This window comes from Amphibalanus amphitrite, unplaced genomic scaffold, assembly GCF_019059575.1.
Source record: "Amphibalanus amphitrite isolate SeventyFive unplaced genomic scaffold, NRLGWU_Aamphi_draft 000731F_arrow, whole genome shotgun sequence".
Lineage (NCBI taxonomy): Eukaryota > Metazoa > Arthropoda > Thecostraca > Balanomorpha > Balanidae > Amphibalanus > Amphibalanus amphitrite.
Genome location: NW_024882225.1, coordinates 186,281 through 200,719, shown reverse-complemented (window position 1 = coordinate 200,719; position 14,439 = coordinate 186,281). Strand labels below are relative to the sequence as shown.

Genomic DNA, 14,439 nt, shown 5'->3' with positions numbered 1-14,439 from the left:
GCCGACAATAACTCGCATTTGACCACAAACTTACTGCTTTCTGGTCGGCTTGGTTCCATTGAGATTTCGATTTAAAGTAAAAACTCCAATTTTAAGCGCTTATTTTAACCCGCGCCCCACTGGGGTCTGCGTATAACACGCCCTACTGGGGGGGGGGGGGGGCTCTTCATAGCCCCCCCTCCTAACTCCGAAACTACTGGGCCGATCGTCAAAATTCAAACGGCGTCTGATAGCCCCGGAAAAAACGGTGGAGCGAAACCTAATTTCAATGACCTCCAGGTCACCGATGACGTCACAGGTCAGGTCAAAGTAAAAATTATTAGCATTTTGGCTTGTTCACGTTTTGGGCTCTGGCCGCCGTCTTACAAGTCAGATCAGGCTCATTGTTGGATCACACACTCGGGAACAGATGCTCTAGTGACCCTGAGGGTACCAAACTTGTACTTTGTTTTCAGGTCAAGGTCAGGTCATCACAATTGACAGGTCACGAAAATATTATACCATGCGTCGGTCACGTGACACATGTTTTATGGTCCATTTAGGTCAGAGATCTCGAATTTGATGTCGTCTGTGTCATTCGAGGTCATTTTGAGTCGAATTTAGCTTAGGTCAGGTCACTTTCAGGTCAAAAAAGGTCAAATTTTGAAGTTAAACTTTTTCAACGAAAAAGGTGTCTATTGGATGCAGTTTGAGCTCAGGAACACGATGGTGCTATTTATATTGGCGTACGATGTCAAATACGTGCTGAAAAATTGATTTGAAAAATTAATAATTGTGAATTTTTTGCAATAATGCGTAAAACTTGGCCATTTTTGAAGATATTTAGCTAAAACTTGCTAGAGTTAGTCATAATAATGCGTTCTATCACATGTATTCCATTTTTTTTCGAAAAGTCAAAAACTTTTTGAAACAAATGTAAAAATATAAATTTTGGATTTTATTAAATTCAATTTTCCAAATTTTCAAAATTTCGAAATTCCGAGATAACAGTTTGATAGCGCAGTCTATTCTGAGTCCTCTAATCCAAAGAAATTGGATCTAGCTTAAAAACTGAGCTCTTGGGAGCGATTGCCGTGGTTCAATGTTTTGCGTCGAAATCGGCCGAACATGACGTCACTCTGACGTCATTTCCGGCCGACCTATAGTAGTTACGAAGTTCAAATTTTGACACAAGGTGTCAAATTGATGCAGCCTAAGGTACTGAAAGTTTGGCGTCGATACGTCAAGCGGTTTGGAAGTTATTGCAGAAAAACGGGAGGGGGGCTATGAATAGCCCCCCCCCCCCCAGTGGGGCGCGAGTTAACGTGTCTGTCGCTAAGAAGCTAATCGTGTTTAGACCAATATTAGCACGTACCGGTCGAAGCGTTGTTGCCATTTCGTTGACCCATGCACCGGCTGTCTGAGCAGGGTACGACAAGTAGTCGTGTTTACATAGGGTTCCCTTAATTTTCCCCTATTTCTCCCCTATTTTCAGATCGAATTTTAGGCATCATAGCGCTCGCGTGTAACGTTGCTATGGACGCTATTGTTGTTAGAGGCATACTAAGCATCGTTTATGCTGTAAACAATATAAATTGGGCTTATTTATTGCTCGAAATTCAACAATTCATATTTTGAAGTAATTTTATCCTGCCCTTCAATTCCCTCTTTAAGCGACAAATAGGGGAGGATTTGGTAGCGTAGCGCCTTTCCAAAAGCTGCTACGCTACCATATCCAGTGGTTCTCAAACTATCACATCACAAAAGCGGCGTGCTGATTGGCCGGCAGTTCCGAATCGTCCGACTGGTGGTCCCCGACTCGACAAGCGCACGTGCGCCGACTGAGGATTTTTAAGTGGCATTAACGCATAAACGGCAGAAAGTCAAGGCGGAAATTCGACAGGTGCGGTGTTCTGATATTGCCGTGGATGTGATTACACCTACTTGAATAATAGCTCAGCCGTTTAAAGTATGTTAAATGCCAGATAGTTTTCTGATTTTTCTTGCTTTGAGCTTTCATGTGCTATCACTTTTACCTCAGTGTCTAGTCTGGAAGCTATTTGGGAGAGCCCTAAAGGTAAGTAACAATTGCAAACTGCTTCTAGAATGACTTAGTTGCGCCATATTTGTAGTGAAGCGAAGTAAAGGAGACAGAGGATTCCTTTATAAGGGACATTTAAGAGACAAATAGGGGAAGATTAAGGGAACCCTATGTAAACACGGTTAGTGATGGGCAGCTCACTGTTTATACAGATTATAGTGAGGTCATCGGAATCCTCGTGCTGCTTTATTATGTATGATATGATTGTTGTTTTAAAGTCATTTTTTTCCCAGGAAATTAGTTATGTATAGTCACTTTTCGGATTATTCTCTGGGATAATAATATATAACTCACAAGTCCATATATTTCGGATGATGTTGCTCACCCTTGGTCACTGGACAAAATAAAAACAATTACATATTTGAAAAACCACACACCAAAATTATTCCCTAGACGGGTTACATTTTTCAAAAATATATCACTTGCCAAAAACTGACACGGTCTTTTAGCTTGCATGTTCCTCTACATAACAAGTAGTGCAACCAATCTTCTATATGGATACCTACTACCTATACTTGTGTCTACAGAGATACATCGGACACAATAGATCAATATGCACAACCGGGTATACATATGTTTAGTTCCTATGGATGACATCTTATGCTCATGTCGACCTATTTCTAAGGGTGAAATCCCATGGAAGGCAAAACTTTGGCATGTGAGAATAACTGGAAAAAGAGAATCGTGCGCGAAGCAATAGAAATAAAAGAAAAAGATCCATACATGAACAGAGATGTAGGAAAATTTGGCCTTAGTCCAATATGGGATTTCACCCTTAGAAATAGGTCGACATGAGCATAAGATGTCATCCATAGGAACTAAACATATGTATACCCGGTTGTGCATATTGATCTATTGTGTCCGATGTATCTCTGTAGACACAAGTATAGGTAGTAGGTATCCATATAGAAGATTGGTTGCACTACTTGTTATGTAGAGGAACATGCAAGCTAAAAGACCGTGTCAGTTTTTTGGCAAGTGATATATTTTTGAAAAATGTAACCCGTCTAGGGAATAATTTTGGTGTGTGGTTTTTCAAATATGTAATTGTTTTTATTTTGTCCAGTGACCAAGGGTGAGCAACATCATCCGAAATATATGGACTTGTGAGTTATATATTATTATCCCAGAGAATAATCCGAAAAGTGACTATACATAAATGATATGATTGGTTGACGAATATTCCAGAAGTTCACGGTAAAAGAAGTCAGTGGATTGTGGAAGGCTGCAAAAATGGGATCTATGCAAATAACTATTGTGTTCAAGCTGTAAGCATTTTTTCTTAACGCTGCCCTAGAAAAGCGCCCGCTAATTGACCAATTTTAAGTTTTGACAACAGTGATCACTCAGTTGTTTATAACTTGCATTTCAAAGTGCAGACCACCCACTAGCGTTTATGCAAGCCCGCCGGCCTCGGTTTTTCTAAATGAAAGCTGCGAATCATTAATTTGTATCTTAGATCCTAGAAGTACGTCAATAATCTAGAGCTTCTGAACAGTCTCTATTGTGCTTGTAGTTAATAGCTCTGCAATATGGCCTAATTAAGTTTATCTTTGATTGTTGCTTATTGACCCAAGGCCTATTTGAAACCATCACATATTCACCTGACGTTTTTAGCCCATTCTGAAATGTCAAGCACATTTATAGTCACCGTGAAGCCCATATGCTTTTGTGACCTCTGCTTTGTTTGTGATCGTCTTCATCTTCATCGCTTTACAGTTGATAAACCACTCTGAAGAAGGCATTCTCGTCTAAAATAATGTCATTATTCCCTACACTTCAGCATGATAACGTTTGCCAAAAATGTCGGAAAGGGAGTGAAACACGGAAACTCAGATGAGCTCCCTTTGGAATTTTCCGTGCATCGCTCACCTATCGTTGTCTGTTGGGCCCAAGATTACTAGAACATAGTTCTAGTAATCTTGTACCTATGTAGTTCCTATGTAGTAATCTTGTACCTTGTATGTAACTATGTACATACATAGTTCTAACCTCTTGTACTTACAAAAGGTTGGGCCTTTTGTAAGTACAAGAACCTGACCGATGGTGTCATTCACAAAAACACAAAGCACGTGCCTTTTCTTAAGTCGATCCCTCTGAACTCTATCCCCGTCGTCGGTAACGAACGGCGAGCGGGGCCTGTCGGCAGCGACGGGAGCCGACGTGAATACCTCTGACCTCTGACGTAAAGCCACCGATCCGCGGAGACGGAGACTGACGGCTCTCTGGCGGCCGGCTGGACGATTTGGGATCTCAGCCCCCCCCCCCCTCCCCGGTCACATGATGGGGCGGATGATGTAAGGACATTGCTAAATGACGGACGGTGATGTGTTGCTAGCCGGGTCGGCTGAGCCGGCCAGAGTTTGGTGTTGGCTGTAAAATATGTATGTAGATCAGAAGAATCGGTTGATTTCAGGAACGAGGTCAACGTGTGGGCGGTGATTGGTGGGAATAGCTGTACGAGTACTTGATATTTTGTGATTATTTGTATTATTTTATGGTATTTTATTATTATTATTATTATTATTATTATTATTATTATTATTATTATTATTATTATTATTATTATTATTATTATTATTATTATTATTTTTATTGTTAGTATTATTATTATTATTATTATTATTATTATTATTATTATTATTATTATTATTATTATTTTTATTGTTAGTGTTATTCTTATTATTATTATTATTATTATTATTATTATTATTATTATTATTATTATTATTATTATTATTATTATTATTATTATTATTATTATTATTACTATTATTATTACTATATTTATTTTTCATTATTGTTATTGTTATCATTATATTGTTTCTTCTTCTTCTTCTTCTTCTTCTCCTTCTTCTTCTTCTTCTTATCATTTAGCTTCCATGCTTATTTGAACCCACGAGTGAGTGATTCTCAATTCTGATGTTACTTTTTGCTCACGAGTTATTTGACAGTTTTTTGCACCTAATGCGGCAAGACCTATTTCGACTAAGTTCTTCGAATTTACTAAAGTGGAGAGGAAGCAGTTCTTTGTCATATTTAACAGAGAGCCATGGACGTGACGATATTCGCTACAAGCCTTTTTGGTAAAGTCCTTGTGTCATTTTTTGTCAAATAATTAATGACCTTCAATATCTTGCCACGTTTAGGAAGCTGACAGGCGACCATCTCTCAATGTATGCCCCATGCCACTATGGGATTTCACCTCACTGAGGGTTCGGCCATGAGTAGTAGGGGCCTATTGCTACTGATATTGAAAGAATTGACCAGATACTTGTTTACGTTACGGCATCTCCTCCTTGTTTTGTTGATGAATAAAATCGTTGAGATGTTGTCGAAAGATATTCATAAGTTCACTGTTAAGGTGAATGTGTCGCACCCTCGTCAAAATCGGCTCCGACTGTGGGGGCCACTGCACACTGTACAGCCGCCACGCTCCGTACATCAGGAGTGCAGCGATTCGTTCGGTATTGAGTTGGCGTGGTGGTTGTCGTGGGTAGTTTTGAGTGCCGCAGACCGCCCAGAACTGACGCCAGGCTGGCGGTGAGCCATGGGGTGCATCAAACGTCTGTCACTCATCGGGCGTGTGTTCATTCAGTGGCCCGTCCTGTGGACTCGATGTGAGATTTATAGCCCGCGTTGCTGTTAGTGCTGTGCTTATAAATTTTGTCCGTGGTGGTGGTGACTTCTGTTTTATCAGAAACCCGTGAAGCTGGTGGCCTAGATCTGACTTCTTTTTACACATGATTCACCGTCGTCCTTATCCGTCCCCTTCAATGAAGAAAAGGCCGTCGCACATTTACTCCCGTTGTATATTCGAGACCATTTCCTGATCATTTATACAATACAGCCCCGTGGCCAGCTCGCCACTCTCCGGGGCAAAACGCGCCACTTACAAAACGACTTCAAACATCAACGGGGCCCGCATCCAAAGCCGCGTCTGGACACCGCCCAAACGCGGACATTTTCACTGGCACCCAGCACACACTCACCCGCGCGCACACACGCATACAAACACCCACCGACGGTCCGCCGCAGCGGCCACGAGGTTCACGGCCACGTGCCACGTACGCTCGGCGGTTCACGTGGCGCACGTGCCATTTTCGGCGCACGAGTGACCAGCGCCCCGCGCGATGACATTCAATTGACGGCGATTTATTGCTCGCTTCTTATTGCATGGTCAGGACAGTCCAATTCTAAAAGTGGTCTGGCTCGTGAGTCTGCTCACAGGCGATGACATCAAAGCGCCTCGGGGCGCTGGGGTCACGACACGGACCAACAGCCAATGATCGTCGTCTGCGCGGCAGCAGCCGGTTCGCCGTCGGACCAGCACGGTACAACAGCGCGCGCCTCGTCCCGGGAACAGCGGTGACGCCCCGGGACTGATACCGAGGCCCCCTTACGGCTCACAGAGGTGCCGAGACAATAGAGCCCGAAGGGCCGACATCGACACCGCATAGTTAGTTCGCTGCATCCGTCAGGGAAGGCATTCGTATTGCCGGAGTGGTCGCAGTCGCACAACCTTCTATGTCGCCTGGAAATGCGTAAAAAAATCTGCCCTAGACGTCTACTGCGCACCTGTACTGTAGTTGTTCCGCTCGTGATAAAATAGACATTTCTGCTTTGTTATTTACAGATAACGTCATTCGGCAAGGGCTATAGCTAAAACAATGCGCGCCGGGTGTTGGCTAGTGGCGCGGCTAGGGCGCCTCTAATTTTGATGGTCGAAACTAGGCAAAATCACAGAGGAGGGAGCGCGTTGCTGGGAGCTGGCGGCCGCCGAAGGCTGGCGGACCGCTCCGTACCGGCCGCCGCACGAGTATTGAGCTCTGCACTCGAGGTGACACATCAGTCGCCTGACGATTACGTCATCATCATCAACTTCATCATCATCAACATCATAGACCACCACATCAGACCACCGCCGGCCGCCGGTGACGTCTTCTCCGGGCTGGCGAGCGGCGCCCGGCTTAGCCTATTGTACACCAGACACGTAGATACACTGCCCCGGCTGCCACCCCAGTGACGTCACAGCGGCGGCAAATGACGTCACTGGGGGGCCGGCCGGGCTCTATGTACAGCGGAGCGGACTCGGCCCTTCTCAGTGCGCTTTGTCGGGGATGAGGGTTCGGCGCGGCCGCACAAAGTGACGGTGAGTGGGCGACGGTCAGAGAGGCGAGACGAGAAAACACAAAGCTAGCTACTTTGTGAAAGACTCAAAATACTTCACAGATGCTGGCCGGCCGGTAGGCGAGCGCAAGCCATCACAAATTAAGTACATTGTTAAGTTAAAAAGACCAAGGTGTAGCAATCTACGGCGAGCGAAGAACAGTCCACAAAACACAATCCTCATATGAAACAGCCTGATTGGTTGTCCTGATTTCCGGTCTTGCATCGCTCCGTCTAAATAATTTACTGCAAAGCCACACTCAGTCAGTCACACGCGAGTGATACTGCATCGTCACAAGCTGGCGGCGACGGGGCTCCGCCGGGCCGGCCCGGCCGGCGGGCCCATACTACCGCTGCTCCGACCATCCATATATGTACAACAGGGGGGATGATCACTCCAAGGACAACAACAGGGGCAGGTCGGCCGGGGCGGGAGGCAGGTGGGGGACCACGGTCCTGGCAGGTCACCAGAGGTCAAAAGGTCACGGCGAGGAGGTCAGCCATCCTCGTCATGGGGCTGCCTCCAGACGCCGTCCGTTTCTTCTCTTCACTTCATTTCTTTCGCTCGCTCACGCTCGCTCGTTTCTAGCTAGCGATGACTCTGAAACAGATGAGCGCGCTATGTCAGAGTGACGGCCGAGTCAGCTCGGCTGCGGCGGCGACCCTGGCCGGGACGAAAATGGCGCAGATAGAGCTCTCAAACGGCACAGTGATCTGCATATCGTCAGACGCAACACTTTGTCAAAAACCAAAAACCGAATTGATGTATAAATGAAACAGCAAACTATCTAGCATTAATGACAGGCAAAGTGGAGATATATATTCGACCCACATTTACAGGCAACGTCCCCGTATTACGTTCATCTACTCCGCATATTTTATTAGCAAATTTTCGTTTTTAGTGGCAGCCCACGTGCGTCATTTTCGCCGCTGCCAGTGTGCCGTTTTCGCGGCAGTCACCTGACAGCCAGCCGGCGGCGACAGCTGGCTCGCAGCACATCGTGAAAATAACCCCCGTAATGGGATGGTGCTGATAATTCGTGTCTTGTCGTGAACTATGTGACAGATGCGCCAGTTTGGGATAACGGCGAGCGTGCCGCGGGCGCCCGACGAGTTATGGTTGGCTGGAGAGGTTCAGAGAGGCCAGGAGGTGAGTCTTATACGAGGTTAGAAGGCAAGAGCCGGGTAAGAGATTAGGAATGTCAGGAGTCAGGCCAGATACGATTGAGTAGAGACTGAAGAGGCTTAGGAGCCGTGTCATATAGACGGGTTGAAAGCGAGGACCGAGTCGAAGGTATGGGGATGGGCAGGTTAGAAATCAGGTCAGATATCAGCGATGGAGGAACTAGATTAGATATGGAAACTGAAGAGCACTCTAGTTGAGGGCCAGGAGAAGGTATTTCGGTATGCACCTCTAGCGGTCACTTTAATTTGTTACGCTCTAACGGTCAGTGTGCCTGCACTCACCGGTAGGACTCTACGGTGCGTCTAGTGGTAGCCGTTGAAGGCAGCCAGCAGCGGTGCACGGTTCATGGCGCCGAACGAGGGCTGTGGGGAGGCCGCCTGTAGGTAGCTGATGCCGCCGTCGCCGCTGTACAGGTCCAGCGGGCCGGGGCTGCTGGCCGCCCCGAACCCGCGGCTGTTGGCCGGGCTGGCCGGCGGACCGTATCCCGGGTAACTGTTGATCACTGTCGGAGAAAGCAGGCGTCTGGTCAGAGAGGTCGGGCGATGGGAACGCTACTGTTTTCATTGGTCTGTGCAATATGCACTTATGATGGAACGCAGGCTTATATGTGCCGTGCGTTACGTTGTACCCATGTTTTATAACTGGAATAAGCCTGGCAATGTGAACTGATTATCGGAATGCAGCAGTGCTTCGTCAAATAACGAACGCTAGCTCACTGTGTGCGTTGCGGCACAGCATAACTCCAGGCGCTTACCCCTGCTGCCATCTAGCGGTTGGAACGCAGACTACAGGCATTGCGGAACAGTATACCGCTAGGCGCTGACTTTGAGTACCATCTAGCGGTGATAGTTTGAACTAACGTGCGGCACGGCAAGGTCGCCGGCAGTTCTTCAATCTGGGTCACATTTGGGGCGTTATTTCTGCGTCAACCTATGCCAGTGAGTGAAAAGCATTCCTCCCTAATCTCGGAGCCTCATTACCTGCCTTCGAACAACTGCGACGTCTTATGCGCATTGTTGGTGTCGTTTATAATTATCCATGTTGACTGTGGTACCATTTCCCGTGCAGCCGGAGCACGACAAAGGCCCGACAGCAGTAAATTACCTCGCTAAATTAGGCACAATAAATAGTTATCGCAGATTTAATTAACATGTTTTGTTGGTGCCAGCAGGTCGTAAATCTGAACAAACCCAGCTGCTGCCTTCATTATGACATGGTAGGTATAGCATGGTGTAAGTCCTGCTGGTGTTGTGTATTTAGACATGCATGATCAATGAAGCACGGCACATCCCTAAACATGAACTGGCACTGTTATTTCGCAACGAGCAGCAGAAATCCCCGTATGCCAAAAATACGTCAGATATTTCCTGAGGCCATCCCGAGGCCATCGCGACGAGCCAAATATTTTGCTGTTGCCAGTTTGTCAGAGATGACAGGCTGTCATGCCAAGGACTGAAGACTTTCCCGTCGAGTGATCGAGGATTGGGTCCTCTAAGGGTTGGTGATGCTGAGGAACGCAGCTGAGAACTCCCCTAATTTAGACCTCAGCCGGCATGGATCCAGCCGAACAACGGCTGACCCCCATGTGGGCAACCTCTCAACGTATAGTTCGGCGCTCATTCCCTAGATGGCCATAGCGTCGGCCACTTCTGACTGCCGGCGCACCGCAGGCCAATTCGGCGCGCTCTAGGGCGATCTTCTTTCACAACAGGCGGCAAATCCCGGGGCGCGAATCGATAGTGGCCGTTATCGTCGATGGCTCCACGGCTGGCTCGGCGCCGGTCGCCACTAATCAGAGTCACTCCTTCCCTTGGCCCGGGCCGCGCCGAGAGAGGAGGGCTCGTCGGCCCGTCTCCCTCCGGCTCCCGGACCGGCCCGAGCGGCCACCGCTCCCCAGAGACCGATAATGAAATCCCAGGCAATCGGCGCCACAACGACACCCACTGGCTTTCATCGGCGCCGTCTGGGGAGGGGACGGGGGTGGAGGGGAGGGACAGCACCCTTGCGGTCGCCGATTGGGCGCGGTAGAAAAATGGTCGCGGTCGGTTGCGGTCGACGACCGTTACCGCGAGGCGAACCGGACATGTGTCTGGTCTGCAGACACATCGACTCTGCGCCCCGGAGGTCGGGGGAGGGGGTTCTGCAGAGAAGAGGTAATAGACCGTGGAGACACGTTTTTCAGAGCCAGTTCGGTGCAGACGTTCGCCTTTCCGCCGACATTCCAGACTTTTCGCTACTGTCAGGCAACGGCAGCGGAAATTAACCCGCGCCCTGCTGGGGGGGGGGGTGTTTGAACACCCCCCCTTGTGGTTTTTCGCGAATATCTCAAAAACGGCGGCGCGGAGCGCCGCCGTTTTCGGTACACCTTATCATACATCAATTCTACACATGTTGTGAAAATTTCAGACCAAGGTCATCCAAGGTCAGGTCACCAGGTCACTTGAAGTGACCTCACCTCATAAAAAGTTTCAATGTCTGTCATAGCTACACCGAGTGACCGATCGCTTTGAAACTTTCAGCGATTGCTAAGAGCAATAGCATGTACAAAATGTATATCTCAGAATTTTGATATCGATGACCTAAGGTCAGGTCAATTTTGCGACCTCCCCATTATAAGTCAATGGGAGAAAATTGAAATGCGTCTCTTTTGGACGAAAGACATTATAAACACTCCCAAACACTGAATTACAAGTGGTTTAGACACTCTGAACATGAAAATGGTGTCCGTGACCCCTGTTTATGCCCTGAGGTCATCTTAGGTCATGAATGGTATCTAACAGTTTTTCGCAAATAACTTTTGATAGAGGCATGCTAGAGCGATGAAAACGCCTTAGATGTGTTCAGCTCGACGATACGGATCGACTGATATGCAACATGACCCTTTCCGGTCAGGTCATGACCTTGACCTGAGGTCAAATTTTCAAGTTGACCTTTCAAGGTCAAGTTATAGTTCATTCGATGCGTCTTGACGAGAGGAACACGATGCCGGTAAAAGTAAGCTCGTACAAGGCTTGGGTCAAAAGTTATTGCAGAAAAACTGTTTCCGAAAAAATCGGCTATTTTTGCAGTTTTTGCCCCCTGCAGGCAAAACCGTTGACGTTAGGTCAAATCTGAGAGAATTACTCAGAAAGGGCGTTAATAGGGCTATCGAATGCGCTTTTCCGCTGCGCTCTAGCTCTATTGGTTCCCGAGTTATGCGTTGGCTTCTTGGAAATTTTCGACATTCGACCTGGAAATCGGCGAAATTTTGCCTTCAATGACCTCTGGTGACCTGACCTTTGACCTGACCAAAAAATTGACCGAAGTGATTTCCTCATTATTTTTGACGCTCTTTCGAACGCCGCCTTCCGCGTATCGCTACGTGGCCCAGGAGCCGAGTTAGAAGGGGGGGGTGTTCAAACACGGGGTTCAAACACGCGGGTCAGTACTTCATGGTGGCGGTGGATCCGTTCTCGGGGTGGCAGTTCTCACGGCACCTGGGAAGAACGATGAAATCAGCTCGGGTGATCGCAGAGCTAAAAAGTATATTCTGCACGGTGGGAGCACCCGAGACAATCTTCAGTGACGGTGGCCCACAGTATACGTCTAGGGCCTTCAAGCAGTTCATGGAGCAGTGGAAAGTGGAGCACGTCATCTCATCGCCGCATTACCCTCAGTCAAATGGACGAGCAGAAGCTGGGGTCAAGGCCGCAAGCAAGCTGATTCGCAGGTGTTGGAAGTCGCCTGGTGGATTGGACATCGACGCGTGGACCCGCGGCGTACTGCAGCAGAGAAACACACCGGGACCGGGCGGCAGGAGTCCGGCTCAGATAGTGTTCGGCCGACCAGTCCGAGACACTCTGCCGGCTCACCGACGTGTCTTCGATCCTCGCTGGCAAAGATCGGCTGATGAAGCTGACACAGCTGCCGCCGATCTGAAGGACGACTCAGAGCGGCGCTACAATCAGCACGCCAGAAATCTGCCTGTCCTGCGCGTCGGCAGCCAGGTGATGGTGCAGAACCACGTCAACAAACGCTGGGACCGCTCCGGAGTGATTACTGAAGTTGACGGCAGGAGGCGGAGGTACTTCATCCGGCTCCCCAGCGGACGTGTCCTCACCAGGAACCGCAGGTTCCTTCGCCAGCGATACGCTTACTCGGAACCGCACGCAGTCAGCTCCCCGGCGGTGGAAGAGGAGCAGACGAGACTGAAACCTGCACAGGCTGCGCAGCAGCTACGACGGCAGCAGCAGCAGCAGCAGCAGCAGACGAGTCTGAAACCTGCACAGACTGAGCGGCGGCAACAGCAGCAGCAGCAGCCACTGAGGCGATCGACGAGAATAAAGAAACAGACGCGCAGACTCATCGAGGAAATGTGAAATATTCCCCGACTCTGTCGTTAGTTTGCGAATATTTCATGACTGTGTAAGGTGAATGTTCTCAGCAACTTGAGTTATTACCCAGGGAGTGAGGTGTTTGGTTCTATCATTGCGGTGTTCTGGTGTTAGGCACTTTCTGTGCCGCTTTGAACTGTCCATTGAGTTCCGTCTATTTTGGACTAATCGTCTTTTATTTTCTGTATTTATTTTTTCGTTGTTCACCGCTCTGGTGATTTGATTGTCTCAATGTTTATTCATATATTTAGATTGAAACTGGTGTGGGGGTGTGAGAGTGTTAACTAATAGCTCTGCGTGTGTCCGCTAGGTGGCAGGCCGGTAGCGAGCATCTGACCGGTCACTGCGCCAATAAACAGTACGCGGCTAGACACGAGCGAGTGCGTTTGTGCAGACGGAGCGCGGACGAGTACGAGAGACGGAGCGAACTCACACAGTGATTTCCTCATTATTTTTGACGCTCTTTCGAACGCCGCCTTCCGCGTATCGCTACGTGGCCCAGGAGCCGAGTTAGAAGGGGGGGGGGTGTTCAAACACCCCCCCCAGCAGGGCGTGGAAATCCAGGACCCCCAGCAGGGCGCGGGTTAAACGGTATTTACATTGGTGCAGATAAAAAGGGGTGAAATGTTAATAGTCTGCTGAAGTATCTATGTAACTGCTTGCAATAATTCTCAGAAAGGGCAATGAGTTCAATTATCACTTTCGTTTTCACATTACTTTGAAATCCAGTTGTAAATGTCCATCTTGATCCAACCATTAAGTGTCCCTAAATATTTCTATGGAAGCTGTATCCCATCGGTGTGCTACTTATTTCCGAGAACTTCAGCTAGTCCCTTCTCTTGATCTCCATTAAGCCCTTGTTACACTGCCGAATTTTGGTACACGAATGTGCACGAATATGCCAGTCATCCTATGTCGCGGACCGATTCGGGATCTTTCTTCCACGGTCTTGGCATTTCGCAGACCAGTCGTTGCCCACCGCGCGACTTTTACGGTTCGTCACGACCGCCACGAATATTTCATGAAAAATGAAAATTTCGTGGCCGTTCGCCGAACTTATAATAAACGAACATGATCGCCAAACAGTCGCCGAGTCGCCGCCGACATGTCGCTGCGTGCGCCGACTTGTTGCTAAGGTATCGCCGACTATTCGCAACAGATTCGCCATTCATTCGCGACGTTCGCCGAATCATGGATCAGCTTCGACCCGCGCACGATTAGGGGGGGGCCCCACCCGTTTTCTGCAAATCGGGCTCTGTCGGCGAACTGTTCGCCTCTGTCGGTGAACTGTTCGCCGATTTCCTACACGACGTGATTCGGCGACAGGGTCGTGGCCAAAATTTGGCAGTGTAACACGGCCTCGCGACGAAGAATCGCTCCTGCACGACTCACACAGGGTCGCTACGTCTGCCCCGCCAAAAACCGCATCAGCTTGTCTTTCCTGGCCTCGAAGTAAGTGCATTTTGACTTTCGATTTTTCAGTGACGGTTCTGTCCTGAATGAACTAATGGTGTAAAAACGTATGGCCATCATGCCATCAGAAAATTTGGTATTATAACAAGATATAGTATCTATAGTCTCAATTAAAAAAAAATCCCCAAAGCTGAGATGACATTTGTGCTAGTGTCCTC

At 48.1% G+C, this 14,439-nt stretch overlaps 1 protein-coding gene across 2 annotated transcripts in view; it reads right to left on the bottom strand.

The window, feature by feature from the left end:
* Window positions 1-5,874: 5,874 nt before the first annotated feature.
* LOC122365330 (RNA-binding protein Musashi homolog Rbp6-like) overlaps window positions 5,875-14,439 on the bottom strand; it is a 132,345-nt gene continuing 123,780 nt past the window's right edge. For both annotated transcript variants that reach the window (XM_043336465.1, XM_043336466.1), the window contains 2 exons: window positions 8,717-8,937; window positions 5,875-7,850 (listed from right to left, as the gene is read on the bottom strand). In XM_043336465.1, coding sequence (XP_043192400.1) covers window positions 8,738-8,937 — 200 coding nt within the window. In that variant the 3' untranslated portion in view covers window positions 5,875-7,850; window positions 8,717-8,737. The remainder of the gene's footprint in view (window positions 7,851-8,716; window positions 8,938-14,439) is intronic.